Consider the following 22,106-nt stretch of genomic DNA (forward strand, 5'->3'; position numbering starts at 1 on the left):
CTGTTTTTCTGAATTCTAAGACAGTTTTTAATTTTTGTTAAATGCATTATTATTTAATAAATAAATTAAAGTGAAAACCCCTGATTTTTTAGCATGATGATGTAAGCCATAAACTCTATCTTGCTTGTTTCTTTTAAAATTAGGTGTAAAAGACACCTCTTATTCAAGCTACTTGGTTAATAATCTTAAATGGGTGAGAAACCCAGGTGATAACTTATTGATACCAACTTGATTATAGATGATAAACTAATTCTTTACCTCCTTATTGTGATTGAGACAGGAATAAATGACTCTCATTCAGTTCTAAATTTACAGTCTTCTGTGATTAGGAATATGAGAGAACTAGTAAGCTCTCAGGTCAGAGGACAGGCCTTGTTTTTTTCTCCTAATTGTGGGAATTCAGCAAGATTTGTCTTACTGAAACTTGAAGCTTCTCCTTAGGGCTAGCAATCAGGGAATTATTTTCAAAAAAGAATTCACAGGGAGCCGGCCCCGTGGCTGAGTGGTTAAGTTTGCGACCTCCGCTTAGGCAGTCCAAGGTTTTGCTGGTTCAGATCCTGGGCGTGGACATGGCACCACTTGTCAGGCCATGCTGAGGCAGCGTCCCACGTGCCACAACCAGAGGCGCTCAGAGCTAGAATACACAACTACGTACTGGGGGGCTTTGGGGAGAAGAAGAAGGAAAAAAAATTCATAAAGATGCTGTATTATCCATTGCTGCAGAAAAAATTGCCCTAAAACTTAGTAGCTTTAAATAACAGATGTTTATAGTCTTACAGTTCCTGGAGTCAGGAATCCGGGAGCAGCTTAGCTGGGTGGTTCTGGTTCAGCATCTCTCATACTGATAGAGTCACATCGTTGGCTGGGGCTGCAGTCGTCTCAAGGCTCCACTGGGGTTGAAGGATCCATTTCCAAGCTCACTCACAGGGCTGTAGGCAGATCTCATTTCATTACAGGCTGTTGGACTGAGTCTCAGTTCCTCTCCACGTGGGCCCCTCCACAGGGCTGTTAGCATCCTCCAGACACGGTAGTTGCCTTCCCCTAGAGCAAATGGTCTGAGCGAGGACAGAGAGTGCGCCCGCACGAGCACGCCAGCTAGCCTAGGTGCTCTCTTTCGAGTGCCCAACGTGGAAGCCACAGTCTTTTATAAAGTAATCTTGGAAGTGACATACCATTACTTCTGCCTGTGCTGTTGGTTACACAGACCAACCAGGGTGTGAAATCCCAGGCGCCTGGGACCGTTGGGGGTCATCTGGGAGTCTGGTTACGACAGATGGCTACTGTCTTCTGAAATTTTTTCCTAACTTAGTGTGAAGCTAAATTCAGGAATAGTGTTCTCAGACTAATACTTCCCCAGAACTTATTAGAAGAATGTTTTTATTTTGATTTCAAAGGCATTTGGGAACTGTAAGGGTAAGCAGGGTGTAGATCCGTGAGAGTCTGTTTTGTTGTATTATAAGTAAGTCTACTGAAGATGAGTATTTATTTTTTAAATTCAAGATCTGGCATTAAGGGGGAGAGCTTCTTTCTGAAGTGTGTTCGTCATTAGTTTTCTTGGTGTTCAGTGTGTATGATGTGTTTTTAGCTGATAAGCAGTAGTAGCCAGCACAGCTGGAGTTTCAGCTGTCTGAATGTTTTAAGTAGCAAAAAGCAAAGGAACACTCTTTCCCTGGTTCCATTAATCTGTTTGCATTTCACAGGAATGAAAATGAGAAGTGCTGAAATTCAGTGTCATAGGAGTGGAGAAACATGGGATTGACTGAGTAAATGAGGCAAATCTGTCTGCCCCATCTGTATTTTAGTGGCCATTCAGCGAGCAATGGGCCTTGGAGAGGTGCACCGCTCTGGCTCCGGTGATTGTTCGCTGTGTATTGTTGGGCAAGTTGCTTAACCTCTCTAAGCCTCATCCCTTCATCTGTAATAGGAGGTTGACATTGTTCCCTCACAGAGTTTTGGGGTAGGAGAAATGAAATAATGAATATAAAGCACTTAGTGCTTTGCCTGGCCTATAGTAGACTTCAATAAATGATGTTATTGGTATCAGTAATTAATAATAACCTTCTATATTAATGGTTTTACTAATAATCTCATTCAAGTACCAAACCCCTTCTTGAGATACTTGTAGTTTAGGTATCTGCTGAACTCAGTGTCTCCCTCTCTTGGATGAAACCCAGTGCAGGAAAAATACCAGATTTTGTAGGCCACATTTTTTCCATTTAAAGTGAAAATAGATTTGAGGCCCATAGAGTTTTTTTTATTGAGGTATAATTGAGAATTCCATAGAATTTAGATTATTATTTTAATAAGAGTGTCAGTGAGGAAATTACTACTGTTAACCTCTAAAGTAATAATATTTGGTTGTATACAAGAATTAGCATTCTAGAAGTAGCTTTGGACTTTTGTTCTTTGCTTTTTTGTATAATGCTCTAGAATTCACAAAGTGGGTTCACGTGCCTCGTGCCAGCACATCCTGAGAACAATCCATCCACCTTTACGTGCAGGAAAATAGGATTAGAGAGTGAAGTGACATGCCACACAGGCTGTACAAGGGGAGGAATAGCGCTGATGTGCACAAGTTCGTGCCATTTAACAATTACCCAATGCCTGTTGTGTACCAGGTGCTATCATGGGCATTGGGAACATTGAAATGAGCAAGATACTTCCTTCTTGCCCAGTCTGGAGCTCTCTCTTCCATGGTTATAGGATCTTCTTTCTGCCTGGGCTAGGCAGGGAAGGGTGTACAACTCTCGAGTAGTTTCATTTCTACCACTTTGCCTGAAGGTCCAGCTGCCTTCTCAAGGTTCCTAGGATCTGGAGGCCTCAGACTGTTTGAGGCCCTGGCCCAGCCCTGGCAAGGGAGTGACATTGTTGCTTCTGTGGAATGTTGACCTCTGCCCTTGGAAGCTGGCTCTATCCGGCAGAGGTGCACAGGCTCCTCTCCTCTGAAGTGGTTTCCTTTAACATGACGCCTTGCCTCCTCCATCCCTCTGCTTTGTTCATCACTCTAGATACGGATTCTCAACGTGGGCACCACTGACGTTTTCGGGCCAGATGATTCTCTATTGTGAGGGCTGTCTGTGATTGTAGGGTGTTTAGCAGCATCCCTGGCCTCCACCCGCTAGATGCCATAGGACACCAACTCCCCCACCCGCCTCCAAATTCTGACAAAAATGTTTCCAAATGACCTTGGTGGGGGTGGAGAAGAAGGGGGTGCAAAATTTCTTCCGGTTGAGAATCACTGCTCTAGATGTTTCTGGTACTGAGACTGGATTTTTACTTAATTGACTCTGCTTTTACCAACATGCGTGAGTTTCAAACTTAGAAAACTTAGTAAGACCAAAACACTGATTTCTTCTATAGAATAAAAATACTGTAGTTTAAAACTGAGGTTTTTGCTAATTGATGATACTACCCTTTAATTGCTCCTCAAAAGGGCAAACAGTTCATTTTCAGAACTTGGAAAGAAGAGTAGTTCAGATGAAAGCATTTTAAAGTTAGTACCAAAGTTTACAATGTTTAGGTAACAGTGTTTGCCCTGGAGTTAATTATTTAAATGGACAAGAGGTATCAATAGTGTTTAATTAGGCTTGTTCCTATGATCATCAGCTTCTCTGAAAGTGGATGCATGCTCAATCATCTGCTCTACCCAGAGCGCCTTGAATTACAAAGACATTCAGAAGGGAAGGTTAGATGGATAGATGTGTGATAAAACAAAACAAAGCAAAATGTTAATTGCAGTGTCTAGGTGATGGAGTGTGAGTGGGAACTAACTTCTTTCAACTTTTTTGTATGTTTGAAAGTTTTCATAAAATGTTGAGGAGGAAAGCCTCTGGAACTGCTGGTTTGGTTGACTTTCTTTACTCTCCTGTTATTTCGGTTGGATGTAGTTCAGTTGCTGTACTATCAGTATTGTAATAATTAGGTAGTACAATTGGTGGCCCAAAATCCAGGCTTTAGTATCATTTTGTCTTATTTAAAATGATGGCTATGCTGCTGAATTAAGTGTGAGAATGTTTATTATTGCAAACCATTATAGAGAAGTGTGATGTATTATTACTGTTTTTACTCACATGTGAATATTTTTGAGACATTTTCTAACTTCTAAAAGGGGATGATTTCCTCAGTATTACCAAGATAAATTCTAGGCTTGCACCATCCCGTATTTGCAGAATATTCTTCGTTGGAAATCATTCTTCTCTCTACCTTTTCACACCCTCTCTCATAGTTTAGACTAAGTTTTATATAAATTGCATGCATTTAATTGACATGTTTCTTTGTTAGTTTTAGTGCTGGTTATAGCAGTGTCTTGTATATGGTAAATACTTAATAAATGTTTACTAAGTCAGTGAGTGAAGATTTAAAGAGAAATGGCAGCGGGGAATCCTTCCTTCTCTTTTTCCTGTTAGAGACTTTTTATTGCCCCAATTTGGGATTGAATTTTTTGAATGATGTACAGATTATTTGTAGAGTTAATACATTTCTGCTCCAAAATATTTTAGAAATATTCTAGGAAGATTGTGGTATGCAAACTATTTATAGATTAGAATCACGTGAGGACAGGCTCCTGAGGCAGGCAGGAGGCATTGATGCCTCCAGGAGTTGCTGCCATTTTGGGAAAAGACAAGATTTCATCACCTGCCGTCCTTGTGGGCTTTGTCTTGTTACTTTTTCTGGAGACGAATAGAGGCTGAGTTTCTGTCTTCCTGACTAAGCTTCAGAGGACCACAAGTGGAGTGGACACTAGAGGTAGGATCACATTTTTTTCTCATAAAAATGAGGAACACAGCTTTTTTTTCCTTGCCTAGTAAAAAGGCTCATAGCCAAAAAGTTATAAACAAATTTGAAGGTTTTGGAATAGGAAAAATACATAGGAGCCTGACATCTTTTAACTTTTTGACTTTGTGGTCTACAAAGGTGCTAAAGAAAATTGTCTTTAGTGAAAGATAGGAGCTTATTTTTAACAGAGTATGAAACATTCTGTTAATTGGCTGAATTAACATTTTATAGCTGACTAAATCATTATTGAATCCTATTGATTAGATATGTAAAAAAAAATCATAATCTCTGAGCCAGAAGTGAATGAAGGCAGCAGGACTGGACCACTTTGGCCTGTAAGTTGGAAAGGGGAATATTTGCTTCTACCTAACAGCTAGTGCTACGTTTTGGCGTCTGTATTGTAGTGTTTATGTGCAAACATGCCGTGAAGTCCCCATTTTCTTCCTCCTCAGCTAATTAGGCGAACAGTTTCTTACATATGATTTGATTTCTACAATGCAAATTCTTCTGGGGGAATAAATAAAATTAGCAGATGCCATCAGATGAAATAGTCATTTCCATATGCTGGTAAAATGATGATACTTTTATGTAATAAGTGTTCTGTACGACATAAATTATTTTCTTGATGAAGAAAAAACATATCTCCCTTGATCACAGCCTTAAAATCCTGGTGATATTTTTGACGTCTTTGCCATTACTCTAATTAACTATATATAGAAAACTTAGAGGCACATTTAGTCCAAGCTCTTTCAAGAACAGTGAGTCTCCTTAAATGCTGTTGACAAAAATAGAAAATGTACAGTGACAGGAAGGTTTTAGGTTACCAACACCTTGCTTGATCCAGCAGATTTCTTTGAGCTTGCCCCCTTTATTTAGAATATGAGGAGGGAGTGGAATCCTTGTAAAGGGGATCCAGGAAGCACTGTATCTTGTAGTGCTTACAGGGCATGAGAGGGGAAAAGACTTGACAGACTTTGCAACAAAGCAAGAGTTTTAAGTTTTTAATTGAAAATATTCAAACAGAGGGCACCGTAGGCATTGCAGAGTGGAACTTGTAATAATATGTGGAGAGCAGGGATCAGCAAACTTCCTCTGTAAAGAGCCAGATAGTAAATATTTTAGGGCTTTGTGGGTGCTATATTGTCTGTTGCAGCTACTCAGCTTTGCAGTTGTAGTGTGAAAGAAGCCATAGTCAATGTCTAAATGAACGAGTGTGGCTGTATTCCAATAAAACTTTATTTATGAACACTGAAATTTGAACTTCACGCTGTTTCTGTGTCACAAAATATTCATCTTTTGATTTTTTTCCCCCCAGTGATTTAAAACTGTAAAATACATTCTTAGCTCATAGGCCGTACAAAAAGAGGTGACAGGCTGTTGTTTGCTGACCCCTAAATCTTAGTCCGTGATACTGCTAACCAATAAAACATGTGACATGGGGGTGGAGTAGGACATCTGTCCCACAGTCTGCCGTGCTTTTTTAATATCAAGCAGGACTTAAATATCCCTCCTTAATATCAAGAGGAGTTAAAAAATATAAAATTTGCCTTATCTTTGAGGAGAGATGAGAAAAATAAACTAGGAAGATGAGAGAATGTGTAGCAATTCTCAGTGGAGTCAGAACACTGGTATTCTTAGGAATTTGCCAAACGTCCACCGCCACGACTAAGTTCAGCGGGCGCAGTTCCTGGAACTCAGAAGAAGGAGGAATGCATCCTCGGTGAGGATGTCTTCTGGATTTTAACCGCAGAGCTCTTCGAAGAGTCTAAATCTATCAGAATCCAGCGGTGTAGTTTTGTGAGACATTTCTTACAGTGGCACCTGAGAATGTTCATGCTTATAAGTACAGGAGACAATAAAATGAAAGAACCTTTAAAGAATCGAGCATGTTTTATTGGCTCTTGCTGCAACAGATCTCTTGGACCTGTTATTCAGAGACAGGCTTAAGTGAGGACAGGACTGCTACTTAATTTAACCAGCATTTTTAGGATTTAGTGTTGGCAAAATATTTGGAAATGTTGCAAAATACAAAATATTTCAGATTTTTGACCCAGGAATGTAGACGGGGATTTTGCCAAGCCTGCTTTTTATGCAGCAACGTGAGAATGTTTCTTCCTTGCTTTAGTTTCGTCCATCTTCTAGAGCAGGTGACAAAGATTGACTGGCTTGGATGGAAACACTCCCAATCAAAGGTATAGCTAATATTGTAAAAAACAGAGAAATTTTTCTTGAACCAGATAAGGAAAATTTGATGAAGATTAGGTGAAGGAAATGCAGATCAGAAGAGGCAGAATCAGTTGTTAGCAATGGCTTGGAAAATGAAGCTAGGAGACAAAAGTTTTATTTCAAAGAGTTCCAGTGGAGTTTGTTTTTATATTTTGATTTTTAACCTTAATATCTTTTTCGAAAATGAGTTTTGTTGTATCCACTTGATATCAAGGAAAACGTTACATTTAGAAAATAGAACTTTTGTCATACTGATTTTTTTTCCTGTTCATGGATTTTTGTTTGCTGCTTTGTAAATGGGAAAACTTGAGAAGTGCTAGATGTCTTAAAGTTGGATAGCTTCATTTGAAACTCAAAGTTGACATTTAAAAATAAGATTGGTAAATTTGTAAATTTGTGGTGTTTAATATACCAAACCAGGTTGAAATTACCTCTGTGAGCTTTAATAAATAACTTTCTAACCCGAACCTAAGTGACTTTAGATATTTTAAGCACTTTGGCATGTAAGTAAAAGCTTTAGAACCCTCCTCTTCTTATATTCCTTTTGTTTGGGGGAAAATAAACTTTCCCCTGTGACTTAACTATGAAATTTATGTTTCTGATTGGCTAATGAGCTGGAGTGAAATTAGGGAAACTTGTGATCTTTCCATTTGAAAACCAGAAGAGTGGACAGTGCTTTGTTTTTGACTGAGGCTGACGTGTTCTCTTGTGTTTTACTCTGTTTTCAGTGAAACCAGCAGTGTCTGTAGCAGCAGTGACACAGGGCTCTTTACCAACGATGAAGGACGGCAAGGTAATCTTGATCCCAGCTTTGGGGCATTGGTTCTGGGAAGATCCTAATGATTATAGGAGTGACGCCCTGAGAATATGATGGTTGTCTGTGGCAGTGGTTCTCAAATCTTAGGGCATATAAGAGCCACCTGGGCAACTGTTAAAACTGTAAATTCCTGAGCTCCTAGAAGTCAGATAGGTCTAGAGTTGGCCCCTGGAATCTGCATTTCCCACAAGCACCTGTGGTGACTTTTATGCAGGTCGTTCAGCCTTTGAGAATCATTGATCTAGGGGGTTAGAGTGTCAAGGATGGGACTTTGGGAAGTCGCTTTTTATTAGAACCAAAAAATATCCTAATACACTCTATTTCTTTGGGTGTTAAGACATTTGTATTTTCACATAGGGAGAATTTATTTTTATAACCTTATTTATAAATGGTCATAGTGTTCTGGGTGAATATATTATAGAAAACATCTTCTTTCTAGAGTTAAAACTCCTAAAGTTTAGTACAGAGCACTGTGAATAAGGCTGGTGTATGTTAATGATCAGTTCTTTATTTTTACTACCTAAACAGTCATTTGAAACTTTGTTCTTGCCCTGTACACTTGCTTAGGGCCACACTAATTGTGTACCAATAAGAATTTCATAAAGTTCCTTGGGAATGTAGTTTTCTTAATCTAAGTAAGGGATTTGCAGATCTCTAAAGACCCTTCCAGCTCGGAAACCCAGTGATTTTTCTCTGAGGGTTAAGTGATTGAGGGACAGGCATGGTGGCTGCCTGTCTGGGTTGATCCACAAAGGCCCCCCAGGGATCCTGGGCCTGTGAGACTCAGCATCCAAGTCCTGATTTTGAGAGAGACTGTGGGGAGGGTCTCTCCCCCATGCCTCAGAGTTGTGGACATGGATGGAGGTGTCGAGCCTCCTACCATATGGGAGGTTGTTATGAGTACAGTTCTAGCCCTTTCTCCCTCTGAGGGAGCTAGGTGTCATTAGTTAACTGTGCTTTTAAAGCTGTGTGTGCTGCTAGGTGGGCTCCCGCTAGAGTCTTGGTTCTCTTATACCAGGAAATCTTTCCTGGAAAGATCTGGTTATCTTTGCATGAATGAGTTGGTGCATACTGCTCAGAATTACTAATATTTGTTCTTTTTCTTTGCTTTTACTACAGTCCTATGAAGTATCATAATGCGCCTCTTAAAGGTTATGATGCATAATTAAACAGAGGTCTTTAACCGTGGTCCTATTACAACAGATTAAGTTTTGGGCCTTTGGAAAGCCTTTCTACTGATAAGGAATCTTTGGTTTATCATGGAGGATTGTAGAGTATTCTGTAGCCCCAGCTTTTCTCTCCGTCTCTGCCTCAACTTCAAACATTCTGCTGATATTTAGATGCTTAGAGTTCTCAGCACAAAGCTGTGTTATTTCCTGCTTTTGTGTCTTTGTTTATGCTGGTCTCTCTGCCTGAAATCTCATCCTCACCCTTCCTTGAATGGCTGGTCATCCACCAAGACACAGTTCTCCTTTTTACCCTCCAGGGCATATTTATGGACTACATCAGTGGGCTTTCTTGCCCTCAGTTTCTTGTTGGGTTTGGCCAGAAGGAGGCATCAGCAGAAGAATGGAGCGAGGGAGGTGAATAAGATTGGATGCATTAGTTAAGTTTTTATTATGGTGATACTGTTTAACAGCCCTCAAATTTCAGTGGTTTACCACATTTATTTCTTGCTTATGGGACTGGAGGTTAGCTGTGGTTCAGTTGATCTTACCCAGGTTCAGCTGATCTTTCGGCTTCAACTTAGGTTTGTATCTACTCAGTGTATCTTATCCTGAGACCTAGGCTAAAGGAGCAATGGCTGTATGTGGCATGGACTTCTCATGGTGGAGGACAGGAATGACAAGTGACCAAGCCAGATCATGCCTGGATATTTAAAGCTTTTGCTTGAATCACATCTGCTAATTGTTACTACCTACAGCAAGTCATAGGACCAAGCCCAATGTCCGTGGAGTGAGGAAGTGTGCTCTGCCTCAAGGGGAAGGCCCTGTGGATTCCCATGGCAAAGGGCAGAGGGCCAAGTGCGTGGACGTATGGATGTGTCATTTTGTTATAGGGAAGTGGTGAAGAGGTGGAAACAATAATGCAGTCTACCCCGTTGGATTAGAGCTTTCCCTGGCTCCCTTTCTGTTGGGCTGCTGGTTGGCAATGGCTGTGTTCCTCTGCTGAAGGCCACCAGTTCTGTTGGGCACCTTTCTCCTGTAACCACTGTTCTCTCTCTGGGCTCTGATAGCCATTCTTTCCCCTTGTCACCTCAGGTCTAGGAATGGTAAAGACTCCTGACTGTGCTGGCTCCAGGGTGCTTCACCATCCCTTTACTAGTTTCTCGTAATACTGTCTACATCTTTGTAAATAGTCACTTCGTTAAAGTCTTAATTATTCCTTATAAATGTGTGTTTGTTTCCTAAAGGGATTCTGACTGATACGCTCAGTGTAGGCAGCATCTCCTAGGATCCTTATTCTTTTTTTTTTCCTGTACTTACTGCTTTCTTATCACTTACCATATTACATTATTATTTATAGAGGTGTATCTTTTCCATTGAAGCTTTTCAAAGGCAGAAGTTTTTATATTATTTGAAACCAAAATAGGTAACACATTGCTTAGTATATAGTGAACTCTTAATAAATACTTATTGAGAAACCCAGTTAAAGGAAAAATTCTCCTCGCCCCTCCCCCAACAGAATTGTACATAGAGCCTCAAATTGTAAAACAGCTAAACCTATTTTGGCTAAAGCAAGTTCCTAAAGGAGCGGGAGGTCAGGAGCCTGATGCGCTCAGCCTGTTGCTCATGCCCTGGCAGCACTCTTGGGAGGAGCTCCTGAGTCACGCAGCCTAGTGAACCCAGGCTGAAGACTTCTGGTCTCGATGATCTCACAAGGTCCCTTCAATTCAGTGAGTCCCTTTTCATGTTATCAAAAATCTTGAGTGAGTGCTTGAGAACCAAAAAAATTCCATTATAGTTTGCCATTTGTCATCAGAAAACATGATCTAGCTAAATATAGTTTTAATAAATGGCCTAAAGAATGCTTATGAATAAGAAAGGAATTAATATATTGCAGTGCAGAGAAACATTGTGAATTCCAATGCCTATCTTTAATTCACCTATGTATCTGGTTTGATGAGATGCTTTTAGACTAGTGGCTCTCAAATTATGGTCCCCAGACCAGCTTAGCATCACTAGGGAACTTGTTAGAAATGCAAATTTTGTGTCCTGCCCAGACCAGAGTCGGAAACTTTGCAGGTAGGGCCCAGCAGTTTGTGTTTTAACAACCCTTCCTTGTCCTTCTGATGCACACTAAAAGTTGAGAGCCACTGTTTTAGAGAAATAGCTGTTGGTGGTGGGTTTTTATAAGGGAACGCTTGGAGTAGCTTCTTTCATGGAAGTATCTGTTGCTGTTTACCAGTATGCAGCTTTCATTTCTTCTTTTAGCAATATCCACAGTGATTTAAGTGTTATCATTATCCTAGGTGTTAGTGGCCCATGAATCTGATACTTCATGCCCTGAGCAGCTTCCCTGGGATCTGGTAGAGTCAGCTATCCATATTGGGGGTTCAACAGCCGCAGATTTCTAACAACTGCAGTTTGAAAGGCCTATGATGGTTGTGTCCGTACTGAACATGTACAGACTTTTTTTTTGTCATTATTTCCTAAATAATGCAGTATAACAACTATTTGCATAGCATTTACATTGTATTAGGTATTATAAGTAATCTAGAGATGATTGCAAGTATATGGGAGGATATGCGTAGGTTATTGCAAATACTACACCATTTATATACAGGACTTGAGCATCCATGGATTTTGATATCCACAGGAGTCCGGGAACCAATCCCCTGCGGATACCGAGGGATGACAGTATACATTAGAGAATGAATGCGTTATGAACTCTTTAGATATTCTTGTAATAATTTCCTTCATCCTTGCTATTTTGAAAGAGGGGTGGGATGGCAGACATAAAGTTATGTATCTTACTCTTTGTTGGCAGGAATAAACTCTGTTGGAAATTGAGATGCTATCATTTTAGCCAATAGAAAGAAATTTGAACCAAGATTCTGAAAATATAAGTCTAGTCTTGACTTTGTTGTTAATGAAGATTATGGCCTTGAGCAAATGGTATAATTTCTTGACAAGCCTTAGGGGATTATATTATTTGTCTCTGTGGTTAGTTTTTTCTTAGGAGCTTGGATTACTAGTGTCAAGATGGTTTTTCTGTCCCATTAATGAGGTACAAAGGAAAAAATGAGGTATGGGTGTACATTTTTTATTCACCTATTATGAGAAATGTGAATATAGCAGGAAGTCCCTCAGGAACAGCTAGTTTTGAGTTGAGAGGCATTTGTGGGCTTTGAACCCCCACGTTCATTTGTACCACTGAGAGTGGTACATGGGAGGCAGTTTATTTTTGTGATAAAGGCTTTGAAGTTAGGCTTTGGCTTCAAATCCTGGCTTCATCATTTACTGACTTGACCTTGAATTCTGTGGGCTTTAGTTGCCTCATTTGTAAGTTGGAGCTAGTATAAGGTTTGGGAGAGAGAACATATTTACAGATTTTTAGTATGGATCCTGGTAGGTGGTAAGGGCTTAGTAAATGGTGGCTTTATTAGTTTTCACTATTAAAAGCAGTCCAGCATAACACAGTATGACATTTATGTGAAACTAGTTTGATGTTCCAATTTTTATCATAATATGGATCAAGAAGAAGAATCAAAACAATTTTTTTTGTACTTTGACTTTATTTATTTAAAAAGTATCATCAAACCTATATGACTGAGAAGTTATTCTCCCATTTGCTTTTTCATAGAGCATGTTAAAATTCCGGCTTATGATGTGATCTCTTGACTTTAGGCGATGATGAACAGAGTGATTGGTTCTATGAAGGAGAGTGTGTCCCAGGGTTCACTGTCCCTAATCTTCTGCCCAAGTGGGCTCCTGATCATTGCTCTGAAGTAGAAAGAATGGATTCCGGACTGGATAAACTTTCAGATCCCACGTTCCTTTTACCTTCTCGGCCAGCTCAAAGAGGTAAGTTTTGAGGAGACCAAAATGTACTTGACACTTATATGGTTCTCTTTGGGGAGAATCATCCCCTGGCAAGTGTACTTATGTTGCTAAGCCCACATTCACTGTCTGGATTTTGGAGCTAGTCTAGGGATTTTTCTGGAGGACTCAAGGGTGAGTCTCAAAGCTTGATGTTCTCTTCTAAAGATAGGAATCTTTAGATTCTTATCTAAATCAATCTGTGGAGGCCCTTGGGATAAATATAGCAGGGCGTTCCTTCAGCTCGCCATTGCCACTGTGCAAGCCTGGCAGCATGGCAGGGTGCTTATCCTGCTGGGAAACTGATGGACTCTTGAGTGCTCAATGGGAGCCTGAGGTATTGGATCGTGGAAGAGAACAGATTTCAGTAACAACTTTCACATACAAGGTATAATGGCATTTTTTAAATGGATGATTTAAAAATATTTCCTTAAATAATTTTACTTTGATAGTTCTATTATTGTAGACTTTAATACAACACAATACATAGATTTTAATATAATACATATCCCTTCCCTTTGCTTTTCCTTTGATTATGATGTAGCAAGATGGGATGGAAAGAGGCTAGGACAGGGAGAAGGAAACGTGGTAATACTCTTTGGTACTGTCTACCTGGCTCTGTGACTGTGACAGTCACTTCATTTCTTTGGGACCTCAGGGTCATCACTTAAGATATGGTAACATTGAACAAAACTGTTTCAGAGGTTTCTTTTAGCTCTATAAATTTATGATTCTAGGATTCCCAGTAATCAGTAATCAACCAGTTAGTCATTTATCAAGTTTTTGTTGAGCATATTTTGGTGACCAGAATTACACCAAGAGCTGTAAGCTCCTAATATCATAACATTTTGTTGTGATGGATTTGAGTGATGGAAAGCCTCTGAAAGCAGTTGGTTCTTGCTAAGGACTACTCCCTGGCTGAGGCACATTGTTTCCAGTTGTCTTTTCTGTGTATAGAACACATACCGGGGTTAGAAAAATGGGATTATATTATGCATACTATTTTTATCATTATTTTATGAATTAGAATGTTTTTTGAGATAATAACTAGCATTTAACTTAATTTAGAAATTGTTGATACTATCTTATCTTTGTGTAGTATCTTCCATATGTTCTTTCATTGGCCCTTCAAAGTAGCCTTGTAAGATAGGACTGAGCAAGTGATTGTTCCTCTTTTATAGACGAGGATGCCTAGGTCAGAGGTAAATGACGTGTCTAAGATCATACTGCTGGTGACTGAGACATGGGAATAATAAATCCTTGGCAGATATTCTAGTGATACTAGTTTCAGGGTCAATCTAGTCAGATCCTGGGGGTTAAGGCCTTTGGGGTACCGGAAGTATATCATTGCTCATGAATCTTCTGCATTGACTTACTCAGGACTTTCTGCTTTTTTTTTTTAGGGTACCATGCTCGCTTGAATCGTCTGCCTGGAGCTGCAGCTCGATGCCTCAGAAAGGGGCGAAGAAGGCTTGTTGGGAAGGTGGTAGCTCTCACCCTTTACTAGGCTTAGTGGGAAGATAATATTCCCTGTGGGATTTGTGTACCTGTTCACAATCAAAGGTGCTGTTGAACTCGCTGGTGTTAATTAAGCCAACTGAGTATTGTGTGAGTTCACGAGAGTGAATGTTATGTGGAATATGAATGGATACACACCTGAAAGATGAAGCATAGTTCACACAGAGGTTCTGACAAAGCACACGTTGTCCTGACATTGTCTGTGTCTCTGTATCCACAGGCCTGAGCTCTGTCTTCTATTCTTTTGATTTATCTTATATTATTAATATACGAGTTAAAATACCCTTGGCTTCTTTATGACTCCTCCTAAATTCATGAATGCTTCTTCTATCCTAATTTTGTTCTTTCATTCTAGAAATTGTTAACAGAGGTTTTCTTTCCAGTTTTTTCTTTTTATCAAATTTCGGAAGCCACTCCTTGGCCATTAGGGAGGAAGATGTGCCATTGACTCAGTTCTGCCTTTGCCCCGGTCTGTGCGAAGCACTCAGTTCATGCACTTCTCCCAACAACCTTGTAAAAAAGGTGATATTCCCCTTTAGCAGATGAGGACAACTTGAGTTCAAAGAAGCTAGGAAATATATGATGTTACCTTTATGGAAATGGCCGAATAGAGAATTGACCCCAGGTCTACTTCTCTTTTATCTTTTTTAATTTAAATTTTAAAAATTGTTTTATTTTTATTCTAGCTTTGAGATTGAAAATAGGTTAAGACTGAGGCTCATAACCAGTCAGAGAAGATGGTGGTGGGCAAAGAGGAAGGAAGGGAGAGCATTTTAGAGCATTAGTTTGTTTGTTCAGTCAGTAAGCCTTTAGAACGCCTATTGTGTGGGAGCTCGGGTTCGTCGTAGTCAGAGCTGCAGTCTGGCCGCCGTCAGGGAGCTGCTGTTTTACAGTTTAATCAGGGAACTGCTTTCTAAAGTTTTAGGCATGCAAAAGAATTGAGGCTGTTTATTTCCAGATGAACCCAGATTCTTACTGCTTTTATCTTTAAATTCAGTTTCAAATCTCTAATTAGAAAGACATTTGATTATTGGAAGAATGACACCTTCTTTTGGATCACTCATTTTGCAAACAATGAAATGCTGCTTTTGCTATTCTGGGAGCTGCTGCTTAACAGGACAGCTAGCAGGATAGGAGTACATGGCGGGGAGGCAGGCAGGAGGTTGGGAGTGGGGACCTTTTCTCTATTGGTTAGGCTTGACAGATAATGTTCTCCCTGTCACCTGCCTTACTTTGTTTCAGCTCCTATAAAATAAGAGCCTTCCACTTGCATGGAAGTACATGGTTCGTCTTGAAGGCCCCCTTTAGCTCGCCTGGAAGGAAAACCAGGGCTGATGCAACATGCCTCTAATGATTTCAAATGAGTAGGATAATATTTACTTGTTTAATTCATCTTCATCACCTTAAAGGGATATTTGTCATTTCTAGCAGAGGTCACTGCTCTGCTCCGCTTCTTCCCCTCCCCCATCTCCCCTCTCTTTTTCTAAATTGTAATCATAAATAATGAGTTTCATTCACAGCTCCCTGCCAGCAAGTTGCTAATTACGCAAAGTACTGCTTGTAATTTACACAGTAATAAACTGTAAATTTAAACATTACGGCACTTTAAGTTAATAATTTTTCTGCTGTAACAAATAGCTCATTTTTCACCCATCTTTTCCCTTGTCCCCACTACCCTGGTTGTGTCTGTGACCAGGAGGCATAGCATGAGGGATGAAGAATATGAAGACTACAGTATGTGAAACCTTTTCATTTAGCTCCACTCCTGCCCAGAAACTGACTTCAAATTAGTTTTTCTATAGCCAATTGTTCTGCTAAAATGTGTATCCTAATGTTTAGACTAATCCACACACATAGATGAATACAGATAATAATATTTTCCCAGAAACAAATGTGTTTGAGTAACAGCCTTGACATCCTTGACATTCATGCCTGTGACATGCTGTCTCATCTTAACACTTATTCTTATGTGCGTAACTCTTACTCGTGTACACACTGGTATGCCAGCTGCCGTGATCGATATTCATTGTAAATGTACGCAAGTTAAATGAAGGGTGGGTGCCTTCTGCCATTTTCCAGTTTTTGGAGATACTAGTTTCTGAATTGCTTGTGGTGTTTTGGGTAAGATTTCATATTACACTCTTGAGAACCCCAAATTTAAGAACCAATTTATACAAACTTTTATTTTTACTTTGAGAGATGACCTTCAGAAGACAAAATACAGGGTGACAATTTCGTAAGTTAGAAAAGTTGTTTGATGTGTATATGTTTAGTCAGCAGATATTTAGGTGTTACCAGTGAGGACTCAGTACATGTCCCATTATGAAAGCTGTTGGGGCTTTTATCATATGATAAAGGGAGCTTGGTGTGTTGGACTGTTAAAAATTGGCTGCTGTTGGATTTTTTTTTTTTTTTGTAAGGAAGATGTGCCCTGAGCTAACACCTGTTGCCAATTTTCCTCTTTTTTTTTTTTCTTTTTCTTGAGGAAGACTAGCCCTGAGCTAACGTCTATGCCAGTCTTCCTCTATTTTGTGTGAGGGTTGGCACCACAGCATTGCTGATGAGTGGAGTAGGTCTGTGTCTGGGATCCGAACCTATGAACCTGAGCTGCTGAAGCACAGTGTGTGGAATTTTAACCACTCGGCCATGGGGTTAGCTCCTGCTGTTGGATTTTTAAAAAAGTGTTTCTGTTTCCATATACTTTAATAACTGTGGGAAGTATTACTCACTGTATTGAAATACCATATATAGTAAGCAATGTTATGACTTTTTGAGCACTAGAGAAAACTAAGTCTAGAATAACATGTAATGCTTTTAAGATAGATTCCCATAAAAAGAAATGTAGTTGCTGTTGGATTTAAGGTTGACATTTGTCCTGTGCCTTTGAGATTGCTGATACAGTTGTGGGAAAGCTGTGGGCTTGATGACAGGTCGTGCTTTGTGTATTTGTTTCTGTGGTCAGATGATACTCTTGTCTTCCTTGTCTTTTCAGGAGACCAGCATAAGTGCTCTGAGTACTGAGAGGATAGGCCACATCATCAGTGACCCTCGGCAGAAAGAGTAAGTGCTTGTATATTTGTGGACTCTCCTAGCCTGTTCTTGGAGCAGGAGGCAGAGGGAAGTTTTATGAAGGAACCTAGAAATCCGACTTTGGAGCTGAAAGAGGAGATCTTAAAGACTTGCACTTTATAACAGTTAACATGGCTAACACCCTAAGCCCATGAGAGTGATGTTTTTTCCTTTCTAGACTAGTTTATGTTCTTTTTATTTCTATAGGTGCTGCATTATAAAAGTAGCCTCCAATAAAGATGGTATATTTTAAACTTGTTGTTCTGTCTCTTAAAAATTTTTTTTGTTCAAAGTGGGTGATTGCTTCTATATTCGCCTTTAAGCTCATCCCATTTTTAGACCTCTAGATAGAGAAATATCCTTTTTGTCCTAACTGCTGTGATAAGAGCAATTGGGAAGCCTGTGTGTAGCTGTAGGACAGTCATTCCACCTTTTCTAGTGACAACTTCGTCCCCTGACATGATTGGCTCTTTAATGTCTCCTGTACACATCATGGTCAGTATAATGTTATGACTCTGTACGCATCCAGCCTGGTCAAATTTATAATTTACAAAATAGGCAAGATCTGCGTGTGGTTTATGCCCTTGTTGAATGGAGGATCGTGTTGTCATTGCACAGCTGAGAATGTGTTGGTGTCACACCATAATCTTGGGTTTATTTTACATTCCATTACAAGGCTTTTTCTTTCAAAGAGTTATTTTCCACAAAAAAGTTCATTCACATTTAACATGTCTCTCCATTTCTCCTCCAATTCCATCTTTTTTCCTATTTCTTTCTGTGTCTTCACTTTGTGATCCCAACACCTTTTAATCTTCTCCTCTCTGTAATGTTTCTACCACTTCTTTTATTGTTTTCTTTCCTGTTATTCTCTCCTTCTCTTTAGTTTCTGGTTACCATCAGCTGGGAAAAGAGAACGAAATCAGGTAAGATCGCTTTTCTTTATCATCTTTATTTTATCATTTGGTTTCCTTTTCTTTAGAAAGAATAAAGCGTTGGCTTCTGATTTTCCTCACATTTCTGCTTGTGCACATGAGGTAAGGTTCCCATTCCCTGTGTTATTCTGATTTTCTTGGAGAGCTGTTTTCCAAGAATATCCAGTATTCACTGATAAGAACTGTATCTCATTCCCCTTTTAGATTCAGCTGTGATCTTCAGTTTATTACTTGTAACACTTATTTCATAGGAATCCAGTTTTCATTTTAGTTTTGAATTTTGCAGTAAGAAATCAGAATTAAACTGATCTCCTCATGGTTTAGTTCAACATTGGAATCCTGTGCTGAGGAGTACAATGTTGCAGCCGAAACAGATGAAACAGAAGAAGAGCTGCTCTGCGTGGAGTGGGGTTGAGGCCTTAGAGCCTTACCCTCTTCGTCTTTTCTCTGGGTTGAGCCTTTGTAGGGGGTCACAGTGTTAAGATTCTTGACAGTGGCTATCGATATAGCCCTACGTTTGAAGCTTTTTGATTTCTTGGGGTGAGGGGTTGCTTTATCTTGGTGATTGGTTGTAAAATGGATGACAACTGATAGGGAAATATTCTCAGGCTTCCTACTGCTCCATGATTTTTTTTTGGCTACTTAGTAGCTCGTTAAGTTGATCTATGTTTTAGACTTGGAAGCTTCATCCTGAAGTCACTGTTTGAAAATGAACTAGAGCAGTGGTAGACCTAACTGCTCCATATTTATGAGATGATTTTAGATGGTAAATGGACACACAATTTTTAAATTATAATAATTTACATTAGAAAAATGTAATCATTTTATCAAACTTGTTATTTTGTAGGAATATAGTAAGGACAAAGCTGGGTAAAAATAATTGATATAAAGAAAATTACTCAGAAAATAGTAGTGCAGGTAGTGGGCAGATGAAGAGAAAGTCATTAAGGTGGTATATGAGAGTCTGTAGTTTGGGGAGCTCTGAGCTAGAGTCCTAATCATGTTTGCAGCAGAGGCTCTAAAGGCGGAGGGACCTGTGCTGATCCCCTAATCCAGGCCTGTTATTTACAGATGAGGAGGCGGAGGACCCTAAGATTTAAACTGCCCAAAGTCACACAGCTGGTTGAACTGGGACTGGAACCTCTGTGACAGAGAGAACAGTTGCTTAGTTTGTCTTCTTTTAAAGTTCTTTTGAAATTACCATTCAGAATTCTTCCAGTCTTCAGGTGTATTTAGATCTGACCTTTTTGGGGAGGATTATTTATTGTGGAAAAAGTCCAAAGAAGGCTAGCCACCATAAAGTGAGGCACTTTTATATATGGTATCCCATTTGATCCTCACACCTGCCTTTGAGGTCAATTGATGTTTTACAGATGAGAAACTAAAATTGCTTTATAAACTGAAAGCAATATTTCACTTAGCCCTCACAATAATCCTATAAAATAGATAAGACAGATAATGATACATCCATTTTACAGGTGAGTATGGTAAAGCTCCAAGCGGTGATGTAGTTTTTAAGACATGGCAACTCAGTGGTAGAATGGAGCTAAACGCTGGGTATTCTCATTCTTTAATGTAGTTCTGGTTCCACTACACTGTGCTGCTGGTATGTGCTAACCAGTTATTCACTGGGAACATTGCCAGGATAAGGAATAAGGTAATTTCATGCTAGTTTTCTTGGAAACAAGGGCTGATAATCAATAGGCATAAGTTCCCGTTAATGTCAGAAAGTGCTATCTTTTGCCAATTAAGTAATTATTGTGTATCGGGAGTTTTTGAAAAATTGTTGTTTGCCAAGGAATAGTCTTTCTTTGAGGCGTACTAGATCACGTGTGCTCCATTCATGGGTATTCCGTTGAATACGTGCAGCTTTATTAAATGGTGTCTGTGGTGTGGCAAAAGACTAACAGTCAAAGGGGGAAAGCAATCAAACAGCAGGTTACCCTTTAGGACCAGGTCTGTTTGTGTAAGCCTTCCTAAAATGCTCTGCTTTATTCCTGCAGTTTAATCCGCTCTCTCCCCTTTACTCCCTGGATGTTCTCGCTGATGCTTCTCACCGAAGATGTTCACCAGCACACTGCTCTGCCAGGTAATGGTCTCCTTAGTGCCTGTGATTTTCCTCCAGGCAATACCATTTTCCTTTTTATAACACTTTTCAAATCTTAAAGTATGTCTGTGTATAGTATCCAATTTGATCTGTACAACAACCTTTTGAGGTCAGTAGATGTTTTACAGATGCAGAAAGTGAGGCAGAGTGGTGAAGTATCTTTGCTGTGGTCACATGACTAATATGTGATTTAAGTCTCAACTTTGACCTAAGTCTTCTGGCTCATATTTTGTATTTCTTTTGCTAAAAGCCCCATCTTCAAAGAACATTATTATTATTAATGGTTCTTGCATGATCTGCAAAACCCTGCATAATTTGACTTCTGCCTGCATGTCCAAACTCCTTCCATACACTTCTTCCCCTTCACCGCGGGAGAGATCCAGCTGCGCAGGGAGTCCCACTGTGTTCTTCAGAAACAGCAGCCCTTTCCTGCATCTGAGTCTTTCCATGTGTTCCCTGTGCCTGGACTGCCGTCTCAGAGCTCTTCCCATGATGAGCTCCCTTTCAGCTCAACTCATGCCACCTCCTCAGGGAGGACCTCTTGGACCATCCTATCTAAAGGGGCTGCCTCCAGCTCTCTCTGCTCGTTATCTGTTTCTTTCCTTTAGAGCTTTTATCACAGTCTGTAATGAATTTGCTTGTAAGTTTTTCCCCCTGGTTTTCACCCGCATCTCTCTCACTAAAGTATAAGCTTGAAAGGGCAGGGATCTTGCCTTGTTCCCTGATATATCCCCAGCTCCTAACACAGTGTCTGCCACTTGCTAGGCAAAGTTAGCTGACATGCGTAGTAAATATGGTGTTAATGGTAGCATCCCCGAGCAGGGTTATTGTGCACGAAAGAGCCGCTAATAGTCTGAAGCATAATACTTGTGTTATTTCTAGTGGCACAAAGAATTCTTTCCAAGGTTCTGATGATTTTTTCCTTCTTATTTCGCCCTAATAAGTTCTTAAATGGATATGTTCATAGATTTGGGATGTAGGCTGCACAGAGAAGTTGTTCTTTCATGGGTACAATTAGAGCGTGGCCTGTAATAATAAACTCTGCACCATACCTACTGCAAACCTTCTACTGGAGAAGTGGTATTTCAATGAGGAAAGTCTTTTGAAGAGAAAGACCATCACAAATGGTGTTACTGAGACTGCAGAAAATTGTGGGATGATAATAAACTACCCCTGAAAGGCCTTTTCTTCAGTAGTATGCTGTTTATTTATTCAGCATTTGCTGACTCCCTACTATGTGCCGGGCTCTTTGTTTAGGTACTGCCCTCAAGGAGCTTACATTCTCTTGGGGAAGTCAGGTGTGGAAATGGACAGTTACAGTATGGATTGACAAGTGCATACAGGTGTGCACCAGAATGATAGGGAGCACAGAGGAGGGGCTCCTAAGTCTGAGGCTCAGCGAGGTTTTCTTAGAGATGGTGACTCAAGCTATCTTGGAAGACACAAGGTTTCACTCCATAAGCAAATAGTTCTCCGGCTTTTTGTCTTAATACCGAATAAAACAATGGCTGTGTATACTCTTTGGGAAGACTGTATGAGGAGTGCCATATCATACCAGATGTTAAGAGTGGACTCTTTGCCCTCCTCCCTTTACCTCTGCTACCTAGAGCTGTACTGTG

General features: G+C 39.9%; 1 protein-coding gene across 7 annotated transcripts in view; it reads left to right on the plus strand.

The window, feature by feature from the left end:
* The window catches only part of GPATCH2L (G-patch domain containing 2 like), a 58,485-nt gene that overhangs the window by 9,260 nt on the left and 27,119 nt on the right, over nucleotides 1–22,106 (plus strand). For 4 of the 7 annotated variants that reach the window (XM_044774072.2, XM_044774078.2, XM_044774081.2 and 1 more), the window contains exons 3-8: nucleotides 7,731–7,795; nucleotides 12,670–12,846; nucleotides 14,265–14,344; nucleotides 17,372–17,439; nucleotides 18,428–18,482; nucleotides 20,384–20,469. In XM_044774072.2, the coding sequence (XP_044630007.1) occupies nucleotides 7,731–7,795; nucleotides 12,670–12,846; nucleotides 14,265–14,344; nucleotides 17,372–17,439; nucleotides 18,428–18,482; nucleotides 20,384–20,469 (531 nt within the window). Of the gene's footprint in view, nucleotides 1–7,730; nucleotides 7,796–12,669; nucleotides 12,847–14,264; nucleotides 14,345–17,371; nucleotides 17,440–18,331; nucleotides 18,372–18,427; nucleotides 18,483–20,383; nucleotides 20,470–22,106 lie in introns of all 7 variants that reach the window. The other 3 variants (XM_044774076.2, XM_044774079.2, XM_070514109.1) reach the window with 1 other exon arrangement.

Source organism: Equus asinus, chromosome 7 (genome assembly GCF_041296235.1).
Source record: "Equus asinus isolate D_3611 breed Donkey chromosome 7, EquAss-T2T_v2, whole genome shotgun sequence".
Lineage (NCBI taxonomy): Eukaryota > Metazoa > Chordata > Mammalia > Perissodactyla > Equidae > Equus > Equus asinus.